Source organism: Abramis brama, assembly GCF_963993115.1.
Source record: "Abramis brama genome assembly, chromosome: 24".
Classification (NCBI taxonomy): Eukaryota; Metazoa; Chordata; class Actinopteri; order Cypriniformes; family Leuciscidae; genus Abramis; species Abramis brama.
In genome coordinates, this window is record NC_139986.1 from 8,494,284 (window position 1) to 8,516,942 (window position 22,659).

The window sequence follows — 22,659 nt, forward strand, 5'->3', positions numbered from 1 at the left end:
ATCGTACGAATTCGTACAAGTGAGGTCGTATGAATTTGTACGAATTCGCCACCTCGTTAAATTCGTCCGAATTGCTGTGAGATCGGGTTGGAATTACTGACGACTCTTTTCAGGCAGTTCGGAATCGGTTCTTTCCTTTGGGAGACAATAACTTCATTTATCTGCACTTAGCAGACCTTCTACATTTACAAACAGATAGATTACACACTACATGAAAGGTGATATCTGAAAAAACATAGTGGGGGCACTAGAATCAGAACAGTTTAGTAGAATCAAATCAGAAGCAGAATCATTAAATTCCTTGTGATAGTCATCCCTACATATGATAAGCAGGCAGCGGTCTTCATTCGAGGGCCAGCAGAGGCCCACAGGACCCATACACAGCAGTAACAGTGTGGCATTAAATTTTACAGGCAGGAAGAGAAGCGCTTTATGGGGTACTACAAATCTGGCCTTTACACTCAATGAAACTCCACACTAAATATCTGCTTTACTCCTAAAGAGCCCTTGACAGTAAATACTGGCAGTAAATAAAGGAAATGTAGAGGTAAACAAAACTCGAGTGTGTGAATACAGTCTGAATTCAGTGTGTTATGGCTGGTCCACACTAAAAGATTTTTGAAATCTTACCAGATTTTCACAATGTGAGAGACAACAAACATGACGATAAAAAAAGTGACTTTAGAGTAAACAAACATGGCGGACGACGAGCAAGAAGAAATGGTGATAATATGTTTGGACTGAAAAATCGCTTTCACATGACAATCTACAGTGTGTGCATGTTTGTCCTCGGCGTTCCCCACACACAACAAAATTTCTGATCGTAAATATTTAACATTTAACATTTATGAACGGTGCTGTCCTGACGTTCTTCTGACCAGATTCAATCACTCTTAACACACATCACACCACAGGAAAATCTGATAAGATAATCTTAGTACCATCAAGATAATCTGGACTTTACCTAGAATTGTCGTAAGGATTGGGCCCAAAATCGGCCCAATTATCTTGTAACTTATGGGTGCCTTTAGTGGTGCCTGTTTTGGTTCATGGTTCATGGTCATGTTGAATACATGTAGATGCATCATATTTCGGTGACTAACAAAAACAGTTCCAGGTTAAGAAATTATATTCTGCATGAAGATGAAGCCTGTTTTAGGACCATTACGACTTCTGTTTTCTTGACATTTCTCATGACTGTAATATGAAAAACACTATCATTAGCATTATACAGCCAGAGTTTCCCTTTTGTGTTTGGTTATAATTTTCATAATTCTCAATGATGAATACAGCCCAGACAAGATATAAACAATGACATATTAACATTACTGGTAGTAAGTATTGGCCATAAAAATGCCTTTGTTTTTTATGCATATTAAAATACCTTTAGATTTTTTGGGGGAAATATGACCCTTCAGGAAATGTACCCATTTAAAAATACTTTAAAAGTGGCTCAAAAGAAGAAAATGGCCAATATTCATCTTAAGCAATAGCAAAATGCTGTTTAAAATAGTATAAAAGGGAGAATAGCATGTCACACCACAGGACATGTCAACTTGTTGTGTGTAACTAGTGTGTCAAAATCTGTCGTTCTTTGGTTGTAGTTTGGCCTTATTCTCAGGCCTGTGGTTTGGTGTAGAACATTCTTGACTATAAATGTCACAGTTGGGGATCTGTGTAAGACAGGTTCACTGCTCGGGATCAGAGAGGAAGGGGACCCCTGGGGGACCGACTAAAAGGCCACTCGGGAGAGCTCGGGGGCCACTCCTGCTGGCGGATTTATCTCAGTAAATATTTACCCTAGTCCTGCCAGACAGAGTGAGAGAAATAAAAGAAGGGGTCTTACTTTGGGGGCTAAAGAAGGCCAGAGATTTCACACTGCAACTCAAGCTGTAAACCCAGTACCTATAGTTTAAACAGAAATTATTTTGAAATAATCAATTTCAGTTAGTCAATACTGAATATATTAATATTCTCTTTTAACTGAAAATGACAGCAAACTACAACAATGATTTGTCAGTACTACAGGGTATACAGTGGACATTTGATTGGGCAAATCAGCATTTGATTTTATTCTCCTCTAAACCACTAGATGACACTTATCGCAGTACTTTCCTAAATATCTGCGTTTTACTATTCACATGGAAATTTGTCTGATTCATGACTCAATTGGGGGCAGCAATGCAAAGTTGATTCTGTTAATTTGATGGGTTTTTTTTTTTTTTTTTTTTTTTAATGTTATAGATTTATGTAGCAATTGACAATCAATAAAATTACCAAATATATTTTGAAACAAAAGTCTTGATAATGATTTTCAGGTTTGATCAAGGTAAATAAATAATTACTAGTTCTGGCATGAAACTCTAGATGGAGCAGGCTGATAGGTCTTGGGAGCATTCATGTCATTGTCTACATAGCACAGCTGATTGGTTGTTGTTTCAGCGGCCAATGAGATGCCATGAGAATCCTCCACCTTCCCCAGCTCCACCTGTATAGTATAGTAAAAGTATGGTATTGGGGATAAAAATCGCCCCTGCTGTTGGGGCTAAAGGCACAATAATTGACATGATAATAAATAGCTGGTTGACTTGTTACATTTATTGACATGACATTGGTAGATTCAGATGGTTAATAAAATGTATTAGTTGGGTGCCCAATGAATATTTTAATGACAGTATTTTATTAAATACAATCACAGCTTTAAGACCAAGAAGCTTTTGCCAAACAGTTGCATCAACAGTGGATTTTAAACTAACTTTCTCTTAAAGGAGAAAGTGGGAAACAACTTAGCCCTGGATGATTGTTGATTTCTTAGGATGACCTCAGAGATTTGTCACCATGTGGTTTCAGTTACAGCCTTAATTTCTTCTCTACATTACTCAGAGACAATCATGTTGTTAATAAAGGTAGTTTTTTTAGATGAATAATGTGAACTGTTCAAAACATTCTTAATTTGAAAGATTTTTGCTATTATCTTAAGAAAAGCTCACTTATTTCAGAGATAATCACAATATATTTAAACACAGAAAATATGCAATGCAAATTTGGTCAGTTCTATTTAAATGTTGAGAACTGTGCTTTAGTTGAATAATTTATTTGTAAGTCCATCTACATTATCAAGTATCATTTGACAAAAAAAATTAAAATAAATTTTGAGCAAACATTAGAGAGAAACACCTTTTCTATCTTCATGGCTAAGCACTTTATCTGCATGTCTAGGCATAGCGATGTTATAGGGTGAAGTTAAAGAGGCCATATTATGCCCTTATTTAGTTTTAGGTTTTCATGCTTGAATGTTCAAAAACACATAATTTTCCACATATTTTACATTATTGTAGCACCTCTCTTCCCAGTCTGTCAGTAAAGCTCTATTTAGTTCCTGTTTCTATAAATCCCATTCCTTGCAAAAAGCGCAATGTGCTCTGATTAGTCAGCAGGAACAGTGTGTTGTGATTGTCCAACTGCTTTGCGTGTTTTTCCGGAAATATCACTCCCCTTATCATAAGAGTTTCAACAAACTACTAACTCAACTCAACCTGACCTCGCCCCTTTTTAGCATATGCCCTGGGCGGGAATTATTTAAATGAGGAATTTTGGGACGTAAGTTCCTGGAAAGAAACCCAAGACTACAATTGAGGCATTTCAGGGAGTTCAGAAACTGTGCTTACTGATAGAGAATAATTCCCTTTGTAGTCGACTTTGTGCTTTGTAAATTTAAAGACCTATTTCATAATAGGTCCTCTTTAAGCTCATCATTAAACCAACATAGGCTCATTGGAAAAATGTGCCTCTTCCTACATTTTTGCAGAACTCCAAACACGTACCAAAACTTTCAAAGCACTGCACTTTCCAGCCGAAATAAACACTCGAGGCAGGAAAACACCAACAACTTTTGTTCTTTTTCATACAAAATTATGATTACAGGACAGATTATCAATTAATAAATACTTATTTTTGTGTGGTTCCTTTCACAGTACTAGGTTATGACCTCGAAACACTTTTACCATAGTCCATCATTTGTAAACTAATAAATTGTAATGTAAATTGCATCACATTAACAGCTCCATATGTGTGGCTTTTCTGAAGTAGCAGACTTGCTGAGTAGCTCAACTGGTACAACATTGCACTTGTGATGCGGATCGCTTGAGTAAATGGCATGTTTGCTTCAGCAAATGTGTTTTTATCTCACCTTTGCTTGTTAACACTAGTGGGTAGGGTTTAGTCTAGGTGGTACGTTATTTTCAAATGCGATCGAGCATAAAGCGCCACTTACTGGACTTATCATTTCTGAACTGTCATGATACCTGCAACAACCAACATAACAAAACAGTGCCAGATTCAAGTTCAGCTGTTTCGGATAAAAATGAACACTTACTGGACAGTTCACTTTGAAAGTGGAACGAAACATGCAATAGGCAATGTAACATCATTTTGCAGAAATGTGGCCACAGGCGTGTTTTTCCAGTGAGCCTGGGTTGCATTATACATTACCACCAGGTTCCTGACTGACTTGGATGTTGTTAGTGTTGTTGAGCCCAGCTGGACTGTGATGTTGTGTGGAATTGCCAGGCTGGCTTAGTTGTAAATATTGTGTATATTGACAAGAAAAGGGGCCCAAGCATCGAACCCTGGGGTACCCCAGTCATTAGCTAGTGTGTTTTAGACACCTCCCCAGGGCGGTTTCCATCTAATGTCCTACAAAGTGTTTCCTGCAAATGTGAAACCAATGTACAAACTTAGGGGAACACATTTTGTGTGCTGTAAGTGAAATAAAGATTTGTTGTGTTGATCATATGTACATTATTATTATTATTATCAAACCATTAAACATTTATTTCGACAGGTGTATGTATTAGTTGTTTTTCTCAGCTGTATAATGGGTTTTCATTGTCAAGTTGAATCAACATATAATGTTTTGTCTTACGAGAGCAGTAAATTAAATTTACTTACATCATAATGTCATTACAGTAATGAATTACAGTATGGTATCATTAGGGAGGCTTCAGCAGCCTGTTTGAAAAGAAAACAAACAGTATAACAGCCAGTATGCTCTCAGACATGGCAAAAGTGTGGCGTATGGGATTGTGGGGGGTTAGTTTGATCAAATGTGGTGGTACTTATTCTATACCTGTCTTGCATGGCATGTCTTGACACTGTTTTGGTTAGCAAGATCTCTGGATGGCCAAAGTTTTGCTCTTTGGGGACGGGAACTGAAAAAAACAAAACAAAACAAACAAACCAAAAAAAAAAAAAACAGGAAGGGATTGCAGCTGGACTGAACTGATATCATAGTTTTCTCTCTCCTCTCCCACTCCACTGCACTTAGCAAAAATTGCCAAAAAAAAAAAAAAAAAGTGTATGAGAACACCAGTGGAAAGATTGTGTCAGAGTTTGAATTCAGAGCAGGAGTCAGTGCCAGAGATGACCTTCCCCTTCAGAAAACCCAAACCTACCTGCTGCTGACATGTGGCTAGTTCACGGGGTGGAGCCGTACAGATAATTGAAATAAACTGTAAATCTTGCTGACAGCTGGTAAAGTGAAGGGCACATTGTTGCAAAGCAAATGTTTTGTGATGTTGACAGGATTAGCAGTCTCACTTCAAATATTGTCTTTATTCTTGTTTTGAGACTAATTTTAAATTGAGGAATTTTAAAGGCACCGTATTGGTTAGAAGTGCACCAAATATATTTCATGTGATTGACAAGAAATGCCTTAGACGCCCTCCTGTTCCAAATCTGTATGACGTTCTTCCTTACATGGAGCATGAAAGGAAATGTAAGGCTAAAAATAAAGCCTCAGTCACCATTTATTTTCACTGTATGGAATAAAGATGGAAAGAAGGTTTAAAAATGTCTCCCATTCTAACACCCAAATTCAGTTATACTCAACCCTGAGTAAATGATGACAGAATTGTGATGTGTACTTTTGTGTTAGTAAGCACATCAAATGTCTTTAAAGCACAAAAAAATATTTTTAAAACATAATTTAAAATGTACTTAAAATAAACTTTTAATTTGACTATTACAAAGTTCTGTACTTAATTTTAAGAAACAGGAAAGTGTACTCTCTTTAAGTACACTGAAAATATACATTTAAAAATGTAAGATCTGAGGTAGGCTACACTACAACTGCACATTCAATACAATTGAGCACACTTTTTCAAAAGGGATCCATTTAAGAAAAATTCACCATTAGCATAAAGCTAAATGTGTAGTATGTTATACTGTAACCTAGCACGTGTTAATGTCTCTCTTCTCTGTGAATGGCAGATTACAACAGCAGTGATCAGAAGACCGCCTGCAAAAAGCATGAACTGTATGTCAGCTTCAGAGAACTGGGCTGGCAGGTAAAGATGAAGGACATGCATATTCATCATTACAGATATCAGACTGGTGCAGGCTCCAGTAGCCATTTGCATATAACTGATGATTATAAATGTGTGTTGATTCTATTTTAAGATTATTTTAGTGTGGGCAGCCATTTTAATTTTAAATGTCTTTTATCAGGACTGGATTATTGCACCTGAGGGCTACGCAGCAAACTACTGTGATGGAGAATGCTCGTTTCCCCTAAACGCCCATATGAATGCTACTAATCATGCTATAGTACAGACACTGGTGAGTTCTTCTTCATAAAATGAATACCAGCCCTAACAGAACATTTATTTCACAGGAGTAAGTTTAAAAAGAAATTCTTGCTCCACTTTTCAGGTCCATCTGATGAATCCAGAGAACGTCCCAAAGCCATGTTGCGCTCCCACCAAACTGCACGCGATCTCCGTGCTCTACTATGATGACAACTCCAACGTCATTCTGAAAAAATACAAGAACATGGTGGTGCGCTCATGTGGCTGCCACTGACACGGGACACGTACCCCCCTGCCCGACCGCTGCATCGTAGACACTGACAAATGTGTGTAAGGACTGACAAAACGAAATGACAAGCGTTATGAACAAATGTGAGAGAATGTCTCGACAGTGGATCCAGGTTTGCTGCTTCTCCTTATCTTCACACACATGACCATTTCAGATCCTACAAACTGCCAAGAGGATGTACATCTGAATCTACAGAACAGAAAATTAACCCAAAGAAAATGTAAATGATGAGCAAAAATGCAATACGTATTTAAATTTGTGTTTTACTTACCAAACTCTTTAAAGGGGTCATGTCATACATAATTTCATTTCTGAGTTCCACTTATACTGTTATTTGAAAAGAGCCAAAATAGTTTTTATAATACTATTTTAAACTCTTTCTCTGACCCTTGGAATTACACAGGATGTTTTTTTGATTTTTGTTTTTGCTGCTGCTGCTATGCCTTTAGACGTCTTGTTCTACAGTCTTTATATGTCCGATGTTTGATAGTTCCAGAACAAGTTGTTTTTGCAACTTTCAGGAACTTCCTCCCCAATATAAATAGACAAGTTTAAGTTACAGTAGCTCTTTTATTGCAAAAGAAACTTTGGTTCCTCATGATATGACCCCTTTAACATCTAAAACGGTCCTGAAGCACAGAAATCAGAACAGGAAAGTTTCTACTGTTTTGTCTATTTTTGATGAAGTCACTTGAAACCACAGGACTCTATTTTAGGTCTCAAAAAAATCAAATTATTTTAAGTTTCTCAATATTTGCTCTGCACTGCCTGTGGTTTGCATCAGTGAGTCACAGCGAGTGGTTACACACTTCAACAGAACTCAGAGAACGGAACCATTATGTTGCTGTTCCAAGGATGGAACTCTTTCTTTTTTTGATGCCGTCAAACACCACAGATCTATAATTTTCCTGCAACACCTGCGCCTCGGATGGCTTACATCCAAAACCTCCCACAAGACACAAGGACCTACGGATAATTTAAGGTTTTTCAGCAACAAAACAATATTCTATGCCAACATCCTCATATGGGCTGTAGATTTTCCACCATCTCATGTCAATATTTATTGTCAAACTTTTACTATGCAGCTATCCATCTTTTTTTTCACTGTGAGCCGTTGAATGGTACAAAGCGCCTTCTGGACAGGCTACATGTGTGTATTTTCAGCATTGTAGCAATATCAATAACGATTTTCCAAATATTGTCATTTTTATGATCCTAATTATATCACATACCTCCCATAAACTGCTGTTTACATGTCTTAACCATATTTGGATGTTTGTGTGTAAATACTTGTACATTTTACAGTTTATTTATTGCTCCTTTTATGAATCATACACCACAGATATCATATAACAGGAGTAAAGGAAAAAATTAAAACAGCTATTTTTGGAAAAAGACATTTTATTATGAAATTTGTCAATGTGCCTTTTTTGTACAAAAACCCCCAGGCAGTGTGTGTACCTCTCTCACACAGGACAAAAATACTGCGTTTTTCACCGAGGTCGGCCTTGACCCATAAAGACTGAATATATGTGGTTTCTCTGATTGCTTTTCCCTTCCTTCTCTTTCAGATCCAGTAAAAGAGAAAAATAAACATCTCAGTGTGGGAACATTTAAAAGGAAAAATGTAAATTACATTTGTATAAATCAATGAAACCACTTGAGAGCATCAGAGAACACATACAAGTACTATCAGCATTCTTCGAGCAATGATACCAGGCAATGCTAGTGCCTGAATGAAGTGGTTGACTGCATGTGAAAGCCATCAAGACTGCATTACAGAGACAAAAATGAGAAAAGAATGAGACTCAAACAGTCTAAAAAAGACAAATCTAATCAAAAAGGATGAGCAAAAAGAGTCACATCTGCAGAACAAACTTTAAAGAAAAAAAAATATTACTGTACCGTAACTGCTTTTACCGTTCACAACCTGTACTGTAATACAAAATAAACCGTTTTTCCATAAACTGTCACTATACAACAAATATGAACTATTCTGCATGGTTTCAATTTTCTGATCATTGAGAAAATTACCAAAAATGCTTAATATAAATGGCAGTATGTCTAAAAATGTGTCTGCCCCACTCATATGCCTCTAAGAGCACTAAGAAGCATTAGAAGACAAAACTAACCATTCAAAGTAGTTACGCAAATGTCCACCTGTTGCTTAAACAAGTCTAATGTGGGTTGCTGGCCATTAAGCTGGTTAGACTGGCCAGGTTCGATGATTATGGCCAACCATCCAAACCAGCTTGATCTTGGCTGATTTTCATCTCCCAACCTGGCTAACAGACTACCTTAGTCTGGTTTATTTAATTTAATTTTAACCTCTGAACAGTAAAACCAATTCAAAACCTAATATCACAACAGAAACGCATTTCAATTCTAACTGAAAGTGTTTTTTATAGTATTTTACACTGAATTGAGAAAAAGGGAAAAGACAATCTTTAGATGGTCTCCCTGAGGTCATTTTTAGTCTTAGTTGATATAATGAACTAAGCTGAATTAATTTCCTCATAATTGACATGTACAAACTATGCACCTTAAACGATGTAATGATCTGAAGAGGTGTCTTTTTCAAACCCACAACTGATTCTTTCAAGGAGGAAGGGCAAAATCAAACGTGTATGGTTGTATTTGCTAGTAATCTCATCGACTGCTCGAGATTAAATCATGTACATTCACATTTTACCATGTGGAAGAGATTGTCCTCACTTCAGCAGGTGTGGGACAGAAATGAAGAAAAAGCAGTCCTTCTAACAGTATAATAAATGAAGATAGTGTTGTTTTGTAGAGGAAGCGTGGGAGATGGAAAATGAGGGAGGAGTTACAGCTCATCTCTTGCTTGCTTCATGACAAAACTGTGCAAGCTCTCTAAGTCCCGCCCTCCATTATGCTCCTCCCCCTGTTCCCCGGCCCGGAACATCAGGAGTGTTGGGTATCCACGCACCTACAGAGAACAATGATCAAATTTACATACATTTAGATATCCATTTAAAAAAAAATGGAGCAAAGACAACTGCTCTTCACAAAAATGTGGTGAGCGGCCCACCTAGGCAGCATTTGAAGGAACATAAAGAAGGAACAAAATATTATAGACCGTTTTTAACAAGATTCTACGAGCCTTCAAGCTTAGGGTTGCCAGATGTCAACCCTCCAATCAGAGCTTTTCTCTTAAATGGATACATTCCCTGCCCTTGAAAATGTAACCCTGGATTTACTTAATCTTCACAATCTGGCAACCATGCACAAGCGCTCTGTGCATTGTCTGCGTTTTCAGATAATCTGAGCTTATTCTGCAAACATGTAAACTGGATTTTAGTCATCTCCACTGAGATATTCTGAACATGTGTTCCTTCACGTTTGCAGCAACTTTTAGTAGAAATAGATTAACAATTTAGAATTACTATTAGGAATTTTACAGTTTTAGCTTTTAAGCTTTTTAAGTTACTCTCCACATAATGTAGAGTGTGTTAATTTATATGATGATATAATAAATCAGGAAACTAGATGAGTAGATGAGTAAAATAAACCATGGCAGACATTGCCAACAAGTTGCAAACAAGTTGACATTCTTCTAAATTATAGGTGAAACTGCAATAATTCGAATGAAATGAAGAAAGAAATTGTGATATCAGATTAACCATTACACACCGTGGCTAAAAATATAACTTTTCATTAACTAAAACTAGACTTAAATTCCCTGCCTTTTAGTCAACTAACAAAAAAACAGGAAAGGTTGACCAAATATAAAACTAAAAGGACATTTGACACAGGACTAAGACTAAATAAAAAAAAGGCTGACAAAATCAACACTAAATGGAATGGAACCGAAACCTGTATCATTTGTTCAAATCTCCATTCCCGGTAGACAACACACTAGCTTTTGAAACTGGCTAAAGAATGTCCTCGTTCAAAAAAATGACTTTCTTCCACTAATATGAAGTTATGTCGACCCCATCCCTCAAACATTCACAATCCCTCCCCCGGCAGGCCAGAATTTGTGTTCCAGACTATATGAGCGGCACTCACAGAGAATCTGTTGCAGAGTGTTCGCTCCACTGTGCAGTCCACTTTAGCAATCTTCACATCAGTCAGACCAGGAAACTCCTTTTTAGATAGATCCTCCCAGGTAGGGGCCAGGTTCTTGCAGTGACCGCACCTTAAACACACGGACACATTGCGTGAGTCACTGAACGACAGAGGAAAAGCCAATCAGGGACAGGCGGATCTTTTGATCAGTTACTAAGGAAGTGTCAAGATGATCAGAGGAACAGATAGGGGAGGGAAGCACACTGTGTTCATATGTGCGTGCGAGGAAATGTATACACACACACACACACGTGTCTGTCAGTGCGCAGGGCTTGGCAATAGAGCTTAAAAATAATCTCAATGTTTAGTCTTTTGATAACATTTGATCCATCTCTAAAAAAAATCTAATTAATAAATCAGAGGAACCTCCATTTGAAACAAACAGCAATTGTGAAGTTTTAAAATATAAAATGTTTAAACCTAAAATACAAAAAAAAAAGTTATTAAAAGTGAAAAAAAAAAGGTTGTTTAATTAAGTTAAAAATTGGTTAAACAACATTTCATTCAAATGTTCACTTTAATATTTGACAACTTGATAGAAATGCTACAGCCACTGGAATTTCTTGAGCAAGCATGAGTGGACATCAAAACATGCAAACCCATTTTAGAAAGATATTGATGTATTCTCCTGTGTTGGCATAGGTTTATGAATGATTTACCTTACAAATCTGATGAAATGGTGCACATTGCGTTTCCAGATGAACGTTATAAGCAACCCAAATTCACAGCATATGCAAAGATGGAGTTTGAGAGATGCTTCACGCATGGAAATAATAACAGTTCATGTGGAGCAGCATTTGCTGTGAACGGAGCCGCTCTGAGTTACCTACACGCATTAAATAATTAAAGTGCATATATTAAACCCGCAGGGCATACATTGATTTAACTGAATCACAGTCTTTGTGAATTCACAACAGCACTATGCTATAGTATGGTTTTTAAATGGTTTTAATATATCGAGCAGCCTTAGAAAACGGTCTAATAATGCGGTTCATGGATTCTCATCTGTGGAATGCGCCACTGCGACGGGTTAAGTGCAATCATTTTTTTTTTTTTTTTAAATAGAGTACTCGAATTTAATCGAGGAATCATGACAGCCCTAAATATTATTTAGATATTTTGACTGTAAGCGAAACACTTACTAAGAATCCATTTATGACAATGTATCCATTCATCCATACATAGAACAGTTCTGCTCCTCTAATCTAATTTGACAAATGGCATTCCATAAAAGCTGTTATTTCTATTACAGTACCAAATGTTTTACTGTTAGCATCAACCCACTTGATACTGCTTTGGCCTTTTTCAGAACTATTTTCATTGGCCAAAAAAAAAAGAAAAAAAGTTTTTTCTTTATAAAAAAAAACAAACAAGGAATTTAATCACTTCTAGAGCTGCGAAAAATTCGCAAAAAAACAAAAACAGCGGATGACGGTGGTGTTGGTAACCTACACCAACAGTAAATGCAACACCATCAGGGGAAACAGCCGATTAACATCTCCCATTATTCGCATTAACTCTTTTCATCAAAGTCAAATACCATCTCAAGCGAGCGTAAAAACCTTTTAGCGAATTAAAATACTTATTAGATGAAAAACACATTTTAGTTAGTTGCCAAGGCAACATTTCTAATTTATGTTTAGCTTAAGCACTTTGAAATGACTATTTAGGTATAATTTATTTTATTTGAGTTTTTGTATTTTGTATAAAAAAACAAAAACATTTCAAAATCTTTCATAAATGATTACATTTTAATAAAAACTGTAATAGAATATTAATACTGATGCTGCTTAGGTTTTATATCACAAACAACAGTATGAATGAACTATGAATTAAGTATTTTTCATATCAGCCTGCCCCACCTGCCACTAAACCAGACCACTGATAAATGACCAGTCGAAATGTCAAACGAGACCCTACTAACACTCACCATGGGGCATAGAACTTGATGAAGGAGAGTCCTTTGGCAACCGTCTCATCAAAGTTGCTCTCAGTCAAGACCAGAACATTAGACTGAGAGAAACAAAATGAAAATGTTTCAGTGGCAGCATATTTTGTACGCATTTAACACTAATATTGTATTCCTTGTTAACTCATTTGTTAATTACATAATAGCACAGAATTTGTGTCACGGGGCAGAGCAGCTCATAGCATAAACCCTAGAGAATCTCCACAGGTTATCATATCCTGCTGAAGTTTAAATACCTCTCTGGGAAACTGGCTAGTTTCCTTAATTACAACAACAGTTCTGAACACTGTTTAAGAGCAAGGTCTCATCTCAAAGGCATCAGCAAGTCTAACGTTTTACAATCTTTAAAAATGAGAAAAATCCAGATCTACGATACAGCTCTTGAGGGACGTTCTTTAGCCATCCAACAACTCCAGCCAGCCGGAATCCCTTTATAAAAGACAAGCTTAGACAGGAAAGCCAATTAACGAAACAAAATAACAGCTCTTTTAAGTTCCCCGCCCACCCCTTCCAGTCCAGCCCACCAACCCAAGCGCACGCACACATGCACATTTGCATCAGCTAGAGGAAATAGCTGCTCTGCCCATAATTACTACCTCGGTTTCAAGATGCAGATTTGTGTCTACGGGCCAAAGTCTGCAGCTTGCTGTTCAAACATCTGCCCGCACATACAAACGAATGAAATCTCTATGGTGCCAAGCAGGAAATTTGCAAACAAAACCTGTATTGTGTGAAAACTAAAACAGACACCCACCTCTTGTTCTTCAGGTTCAGCGCTGGGTGGGATTTCGTCAGCCTGCTCCTCCTTAATCACAGGTTCATCTTTAGATTCAGCAGCTTTCACTTGATTATCCACAAACTCTTTAAACGAGTCCAGATCGCGCTTCCCTCTGTACTGATCGATCTGAAAACATACATGTGCACAGCTTACCATTATTGTTTGGTGTAAACAGTAATTGCATATTTTATCATGGTTTTTTTTATTATGGTCTCTAAATATGGACTGGGTGACCCCAACACAAGCCCATGGGATTTTTTTAAATAACTGTTTAATTGTCACCAGGTGAAAACCATAGAAATCGTAGAAAGATAAATTAATATTTGAAAAACAAACTGTTTGAGATCAGTAAGATTTTTATATTAGAATGATTACTAAAGGATAATGTGGCTGAAGACTGGAGTAATGGCTGTTGAAATAAATTACTCTTAAAAATAATGTAAATTAAATAATTAAATTGTTTTAAGTTGAAATCATTTCACCATTTTACTGTTTTCATGTATTCTTGAACAAATAAATGCAGCCTTGGTAAGCATAATAGAATTATTTCAAAAACAAAAAATTTATCAACCCCAATCTTTTGAACAGTAATATTCATAAACCTTAATATCCATCTTAAAAAAATGAAGCTACGCTAGAGGTCCTTACCTTCTCTCCATCACTGAAGAAGAGCAGCGTGGGATAACCACGAACCTGATTTTCTGAACACACTTCATAATGCTGTGTGCAATCCACCTTTAGCCAGCAAAAAAAAAAAAAAGTATAATAAATAATCAGAACATTTACAATGTAGAAAATGAAGAGAGAAACCACGATGGCCTCTCACCTTGCCGATCTTGACGCTGTCTGAATGCTCAAAGCTGGTGGCGAGCTGTTCCCATGTTGGAGCCATGGCTTTGCAGTGCCCACACCATGGTGCATAAAACTTCACAAAGTGAGAACCTGCAGAGGACAACGGCAGGGTTACAAACTCAAAATGATCCATGTCTCAAGTAGGATAGCAACAAAATGTTTTGCAAAAAGACTAATGATGGATTTTTTTTACCTAATTGGATTCTAAACTGGGCTCGATAAGCAGAATCAGAATCACTACAATTCCAATGATACCCACCCTACTCAACAGTCATTGCCACCCAGCACCATATGATTTTTCAACTGAAATGCACAACGTATACACAGTACAGTTCTGAATGTGGAAGTATATTGATTTAAGCATTACACAAATGACTGCACAATAAATAAAGATGTAAAGGAAAAACTTGATGAGCACCACATTAGGTTTATGCAACATCTTTTACATTGTGCTTCCAACATCTGAAAGTGGGAAACATAAACAGCTCTGTCAAAGCTACAGCATCATTTCCTGCCTCTCCTCAAAACAGGAATCAGTTATTTGGCTAACGGACGGAACATGTAGCATAAAAGAGGTGAGAAAAGGGCTGAAACTGTACCAAAGCCAAGAACACAGTTCACCTTTACTGCCAAAGTAATTGTCATAAAGAGAAAATTATGGGAACAACAGAAGGGCTATTGAAATCCTGATAATTTTTCAATTAAACTATGGAAAACCATGTGCTATTTCCTGCTAAACCCATGCATAATGTTTGAAAAATATATTAAGTTAATTAGTTAAAATTGTATAAGAAATACTGATCATTTTATCTAACTTGCATCATCAAAACATAGGCTATATTTTAAATGCTAAAAAAGAGAGTGCTTTCACCAGTTGTTTGGGATTACTGGATAACCTTTTTTTTATACATACATACAGTAGTCAACATTTGAAGTAGATCAAAAAAAAGTTAATCAAAGTTGTCCTAAGACAAGAACGGGTTTTGTTCAAAATTCATGTATAACTTTGATGAAAGGTTGAGATCCACTTCAAATGCTGACTACTATATATGCATACACACACACATATAGTCATTATGTTGGTTGTCTAGAGAATATTGACAGGGAAGTAGAGACGAAATGCAAAAATCCCTTCTACATAATTTTAATATTATGACACTTCAACCAAAAATGAAAATTATATAATAATTTTCTCACCCTCATGTCATTCCAAACCCATAAAACGTAATTTTAGTTCATCTTTGAAACACACATTGAGATGATATTTAATGCAACCTAAGAGGTTTCTGCCCCTCAGTGGAAAGTCCAGGCTACCAAAACTTCAAATATTCAAAAAGGTTATAAAAGCATGGTAAAACGAATACATATGAATCAAGCAGTTTATTCCTAGTCTTGTAGTCACATTGCTTTCTAATGGATTTAAATTTAACTTAAATTCACATATAAACATTAATCAAATTACATACATAGCCACATCAAATATGGCCAAATTAAGCTCAAACATGCATGCGTGTTGTTACGTTCCACGTGTGTTTTTGTATTTTGTATTGTTTTTCTCTTTTGTGTTTTTGCTTTTATTTGTTTCCACAAATTATTATGATCATTGGAAAATACGGCTGTGCATCATCATATACGCGACGTCACGGCGTTCGACCAATCCCCTGTCCGGCAGGTTAAAAGGCCCCACTGACGAGGAGTGAGGAGATCAGCGCCAGATCTCATTCAACATTAAATATTAAAATGTCAATTGAGCCATGATCACGTTAATGTTTGTTTATGCGGTGGTTTCGAAATCAACACACCTTCGGGTTTGTTTATTGTTGTTGCTGATGTATTATTGCACTGTTCTGAGAGAATGCACTAGATCACTCAAAACTAGTATTAAGTGCAGGTGTGTGCGTGTGACTGATCCCTGTGTTATACGCGGATAATCTGATTCAAACGCGGTGTGTTGTAGGTAGTAGCTAACCAGACTTGATTTTCGTTTGTTTCTTGATTTCATATTCTACTGATTGTTGGCCTTTATAAATCCATCTTCAAAAACAACGGTAGATAGGATTGTTTTTGTTAGTTAGATTAAGAGTGTTTGCCATCCACTGTATCTTTTCTGTTTTAGTCAGCGTAGTTAATTTAAGGCGTCGTATACGCTGAAGATTTTGGCTTTTCTTTTGGCAAGTAGTTTTAGAGGTTTGGGTTTAATAGTTATGGGAATTATGTTTTGATTATTTCATTGATTTGGCGACACTTGTTTTCTTGGTTCTCTGATTATTTGTCTTTCATTTACATTTATAATGTGTTTTGTAATGTCATTTGCACCTCTTCAATTACGTATTACGTCAATAACGTATTTAACAGATTGTTCTGCTTCTTAGTTGTTTCTGCTACTTGCACTCATGGCAACAGTTGTATCTCACTTAAAGGGGTCATATAATGGTACATGCACGTTTACAAGTTGATTGTACTGAAATGTGTGTTGGCAGTGCCTGTACACAACCATCATAAAATGATAAAAATCCATCCAGTGTTTTTTTTTAATCTTCTTCTTCTTATATGTTTTCCCCCGTCTCTAATCAAGCAATCGTGGGAGGGGCCCCTCCCACGATTGTTGATTGACAGCAGCGTTTCAACACAGACCCGCCCTCGCTCGTGAGCGAGCTGTCAATCATAGTCCGCGCGGACCGGCGCAGCCATTGTTGATACGCTGGAGCACTATCTATGAGCAGAATGGCGTCTAAGCGATTGTGGTGTTCTGTTCTTGGGTGTAATAAGGAACACAGCAGTCATTTTGATGTTCCTAAATCCGAACCGCTGAAGACGCAGTGGCTGAGTTTGTTTTCGAAGGGAATATTCCCCACGATCAACGTCAATGCTTTCATGTTTGTGCGAATCATTTCACATACCAGACTGCTTTATAATCGAGGTCAGTATAAAGCTGGTTTTGCTAAGAAGCTGCTCCTGAAAAAAGGGTCGGTACCAACTATTCGTGTTCCTGCTGCACCTCCAGAAGAAGTGAGTGTAACGTTTTATTAACCTTTATATTAATCTTTGCAAATCGCTTGCTGCACGCTTCACGATGAATAAGGTTTACACTCAGGGTACGTTATGGCATGTTTTCTATGTACGACGTTCTCAATATAATTCATAATCCCACGTTTAAAATGAACAACGCGTTATGGTTATTGTGTTATTATTACAAAAGGTGTACGCACAGAACAGAGGGGCGGGGTGAGCAAAGCTCATTATCATTTAAAGACACATGCACTTAAACGGCGTGCTGAAAACAGAGCTGTTTTTGACCAGGTAAAATGAGTGTTTTCTTACAATACTAATGAGAATTTTTAATTAAAGTATATTACAAACTTTTAATTTAGACCCTAAAGAATCATATTAGCTTGTACAAAAATGGCATTATATGACCCCTTTAAATGTTGTGCAATCATCCCGTTAACATCTTTTAAGCACGTAACTGTCACGTGTAAGAACAAACCTAATTGTTTTTTTTACATCAAGAACACACATTTGAGCTTCCGAAACAGCCTGAATCATATGAGTTATTTTTATGTCTGTCAATGTATGGATTAATTGGAATATTAAAAATATCTTGATTTGTGCTATGAAAGAAATAACAGTTTTAATTTTTTTGGGTGAACTATCCCATTAACCACCAACGTAATACTGTAAGATATATCACTTTGTAATTCAACTGCAAGGATAAATTCTTAATATATAATCTTTTCTTAAAGGGTGTATATAAAGACTGATTGTGGGCTACTACCTTTAGCGATGTGTGATTTGAAGTTATTGGCTGTGAGTTCATACAGGCCCTGTTTGGGTTCAGGGACTTTGGGTGGCTCGGGTTCACTCTGGGGCTCCTGGGGTGAAATGGGTGAAAGACAAAATAAGAACAAGTGTTGTAATAGTGTGACATTTTAGAATTAAAGCCCGTTCACAACAAAATCAATAACTATAAAGATAACTACAACAATAACTATAAGCGTCCACACCAGCAGACGATATCGTTCTGTTTATTCTAAGCGCGTGTAAGCCCTCTGGTTCTACTCGCACCTCTCTGAGCGGGATTCAAACCAGCGTTTCCAGCATGTGAGATGGGCACGCTAACAAGGACGCTAAAGACCACAGCCTCTAGCGTCAGTCACTAGTGCGCCTCTTTAGGCCAGGGGAGTGAGGTTTACTCGAACAGCTCTTACTAGTTGGCCTCTGTTACACTCATTCTGCAGTTATGTCATCTGCCGCTTTAAATGCTCAAGCTCCTTAAAGCAGGATGGATTCTTATTGGCTGTCAATGTTCTTATCGTTCATCAGTTGGAAAAAAAAATCATTATGAAAGGGATCCCAAAAATATTGTTTCTCTGTGCCATTATCATTATAGCTGTGGTGTGGACTCTGCTATTCTTTTATATTTAGAAAGATTTTAGCCCTTAAGGTCTTAAATAATGCATGATACAGTCTTGTGTAGGTGTTCATGAAGATCTGTTTGTCTCTCTCGTGTCTTGTGTCTCTATCTACCTGCAGTAATCCGTGTTATGGTCATGTTCAACATAGATGTCTGTCATATGTATACAGATCAATTTGCGGATCTGTTTGTTTATATCCTGTGTATTGTATTCTACAGTCACTCTGTAATATATATTTTTTTTAAATTAAGATTTTTAGAATTATATCTTTATATAGTTATCATCCTTGGTGTGAACAGGCCTTTTCACCTTGACCAATAACTACACAAAGTGCTTTTAAAGTCGGCATTAAACTGAAGTGGCAATAGTTATTTCCTATTGTGATGAATATCCAAGTGAGACGGCTACTCAAACAAGAAAAGAAAAAAGAAGGGCGGGACTTGATTTCATCCATCGGGAATTAATTGGATCGTCATAATTTGCTATTGCAGCGATCTTGTGAGTGACAGGTTGCTGGAGGGGAGAGGTTATTGTCAAGTACTCGTGCCAGGTGACTTTAAAAAGCAAATCAAAAATCTGCTACAAATTGAATCAGTTTTGTAATCTTACTTCAGGTTCCTCCTGCAGGGTTTTCAGCATCCAGCTCTCCAGGGCCTGCAGGTCTCTTGCACCCTGATACTTCACAGCCTCCTGCTCAGGTTTAAACAGCTTCAGGCTGTAACAACAAAGTTAGTCAGTCAATGATTAATCAAACCATATTTAACTTTTACCTAAAGCACATGACAGTCAAGTCAGGTGATTATAAATCATGCATATAAACACACACACACAAGTCATGTCACCTTTATTTATATAGCGCTTTATTCAATGCAGATCGTTTTTTAAAGCTATAGATGACAAACATGGATCAGGGAACATTAACAGAAGCTCAGTCGTACTTGCCTGACACGTGAGAACAAACATCAAGTGCTGTGTAACACACATGAACCTCATCATTGGTTCTCGCATGTCAAGCGAACATGCTTGAGCTTCTGTTTACCATAACCGATGTGTGAGTTGATGAATGTTTGTATGTGAATAAAAGCCTAAATTCAATCTGTTCATCATGTAAAGCGATTGTGTCTCTTCAGAAAATATGGACTCAGCCACTCAATTCATATGGATTAGTTTTACAATCTCTTTAATGAAGGTGATAATGCTGATAATGGAGGGACAGAAAACTCTCAGATTTTATCAAAAAGATATTGATGACAACTTTTATTTTTGGCTGAACTAACCCTTTAACAGAATTCAATTCTGCTGTAAAGCAGCTCTAAAAAAAAGTCAATAGTGTCATAATTCGGCTGTTCAGTGTAAAGTTCAAAGTACACCACATAACATCTGAATAATTTTTACTCTCATTCTGTGCATGTAACATCTCAAAATGTGTCTTTTTTTTGTTTGAGGACCATGATGTGTAACAATAACATACAGTACTATAAGGAGCAATAATGCTTACGTTGGGTATCCACGGATCCCGTGTTCACTGGAGCAAAACTTAGTGTCTTTTGTGCAGTCGACTTTCACAACATACACTGGAGGATCCTCCATACTGTTATACTTCTCTGCCAACTCATTCCACGTTCCCTGCAGCCTCTGACAGTGACCACACCTGCACACCACAAACACATTAAACACTTACAGCATACTACATTACATATTATTCTGTCACATATTACAAAAGTTTCATAGCATAAGAGAGCAATGGGCCATAACTAACTAAAGTAACTTTTTAAATTTGCTAAAGTTAAGTTCATTGGTCAGGTAAATTGCCTTGCGTGTGAATCATTGTTAAGTTAAAAAACAAATATATTTATAATTTAAAAGTACACCAAGTACAGAACACCAAGAGAATAGAATGTTAATAAAATCAAGGAATATTGTTTAGTAGTACCTTCCAACTGGAGCCCTAATAATAAATTTAGTTCATGAAAGCATTTTAAAGTTATGCAACATCCAAGCTTGTGGGTAATAAGTAAACATTAATGCATTTTGTATTACTGTATGGTATTAACATGATTAATGCTGTGGTGGCACCATGGTAAAGTTAGTGTATAACGTGGTAAAACGATAATACTATACATTTACAATGGTATCAAAAATAAAATATTCAAATAATTCAATAGGACTACCATACATGATCCAAAAAAAATGCAAAAATAAATGTTTTGGTGTTTTTGTTAGTGAAACTTAAATCATGGTAAAGTCCAAAAAAATAACTAAAAACACCACCATGATATCATAATAGTACCATCCAAAATTTAACCCTGGTATTACCAATGCACATTTTAAAAGCACCATGGTAAGTTACTTTTTTTTTCTTTTTCTTTTTCTTTTTTTTATAAGAGGATGAGGAGGAAGTGATGTATGTCACGGCTGTTCTTGATCTGCCACGTAGGCCTAACGTTACACTAAAACTTTATGACTGCAGGAATTTAAACTTTTCACCAAAGTCCATTATCATCAACATCACTCTAATATAGAAAAGTTGTGCTTTGAGTATTTATATGAACGTGCATTCGAAACTTTACATCCACTTCATTCAATTTTATTTAAAGGAGACCAGATTAAAGTGGCTAATGGATTTAGCCACTTCAAACATCGCAGCAATTCAACCCATAACTAACACAACGACGCTGATCTCAATATTTTTTATCACTTTATGTATCTGAATATAATGAAAATGTTTGATGAAGCTGTATAGTTTTACCAGGGCGCGTAGAACATGACGAAGTGTGGAGCAGTAGAGACGGCATCATTGAACATCTCCACCGTGTATGTGTGTTTAGCATGCTCGTCCTCTTCTGTGTCATTATCACAGCTTATCCAACTGCATAACAACGCCAAATAAATAAAACTCGTTAAAAACGGAGTCATGTTCATAACTGAGCAGGCCTGTGAATGAAGCGAAAGCCGGGAGTTTAAATGAGTGAGTCTGTGAGTGAGTGTACCGCTAGCAGACAGAGCTAATCTGTATAACATCCTACGACAACTCAGCAGTTGTGTGTTGACGAGCCGTATGATGTGTAGATTTGAGGACTGCGCAGGCGCTCTCATCGACGCTGCTCATCCGGGGCATGTACGGAGGCTCATAAGAGCCATGCATTTTTTTACTGTTATTTCGAGATCAAGAAACTTCTCTTTTTTTCTTTTTTTTTTGACATAAGAAAACGTTTTTATTTTAATGCATAAATCTATACTATTATGTTTCTATTAGCATACTATTTATTCAAATTAAACTGCATTGAATTTGATTTTCTCCATTCTGTCAACTGATGGAGTTTGGGTTCCTTATTGCCTCTGGCTTGCTTAGTTGGGGACACTTAATATTCAAGAATATTTTGGATTTTACTGCATTAGCACTAACAAAACACGAACCAAATTTAGCTGAATAATGAGAAGTCATCGGTAGAGCCGATTTATAACCTATTTAAATCTGTTTCATAATTGATGAACTTTACAACACTGACAGTTATTGAACTGAACTGAATCAACACTGCAACTAAATTGACCTGCAATAATGACCCTATTGACTTCTGTAGACATGCTTTATAGCTGAAATTAAGAGTGTTTTATAAACTTTGGACTACTAGAACTGAACTGAATCAACACTGAACTGAACTGACCTGAGCTGAATA

At 36.7% G+C, this 22,659-nt stretch overlaps 2 protein-coding genes across 2 annotated transcripts in view; one reads left to right on the top strand and one right to left on the bottom strand.

Annotated features, from left to right (window-relative positions):
- The window catches only part of bmp6 (bone morphogenetic protein 6), a 50,951-nt gene extending 42,829 nt beyond the window's left edge, over positions 1-8,122 (top strand). The window contains exons 5-7 of the mRNA XM_084102349.1: positions 6,271-6,347; positions 6,508-6,618; positions 6,712-8,122. Coding sequence (XP_083958475.1) covers positions 6,271-6,347; positions 6,508-6,618; positions 6,712-6,861 — 338 coding nt within the window. The 3' untranslated portion in view covers positions 6,862-8,122. The remainder of the gene's footprint in view (positions 1-6,270; positions 6,348-6,507; positions 6,619-6,711) is intronic.
- Positions 8,123-8,259: 137 nt separating this feature from the next.
- Positions 8,260-22,042, bottom strand: txndc5 (thioredoxin domain containing 5). Its single transcript, XM_084102345.1, has 10 exons — positions 21,732-22,042; positions 20,481-20,633; positions 19,592-19,697; positions 18,343-18,439; positions 14,542-14,657; positions 14,364-14,450; positions 13,692-13,841; positions 12,899-12,981; positions 10,909-11,038; positions 8,260-9,826 (listed from the first exon to the last, which is right to left on the bottom strand). The coding sequence occupies exons 1-10, from the start codon at positions 22,001-22,003 to the stop codon at positions 9,704-9,706; spliced, it is 1,317 nt and encodes a 438-aa protein (XP_083958471.1). The 5' UTR covers positions 22,004-22,042; the 3' UTR covers positions 8,260-9,703.
- Positions 22,043-22,659: the final 617 nt, after the last annotated feature.

What these genes read in the sequence shown, in the direction of transcription:
- txndc5 (XM_084102345.1), bottom strand. Translation starts at nt 22,003, where the DNA reads ATGTTATACAGATTAGCTCTGTCTGCTAGCGGTACACTCACTCACAGA. An exon ending in GGGATCCGTGGATACCCAAC is followed by an intron (nt 19,698 to 20,480) that starts GTAAGCATTATT and finishes TTGTTGTTACAG; the next exon opens with CCTGAAGCTGTTTAAACCTG. An exon ending in ACAGCGTCAAGATCGGCAAG is followed by an intron (nt 14,451 to 14,541) that starts GTGAGAGGCCAT and finishes TGCTGGCTAAAG; the next exon opens with GTGGATTGCACACAGCATTA.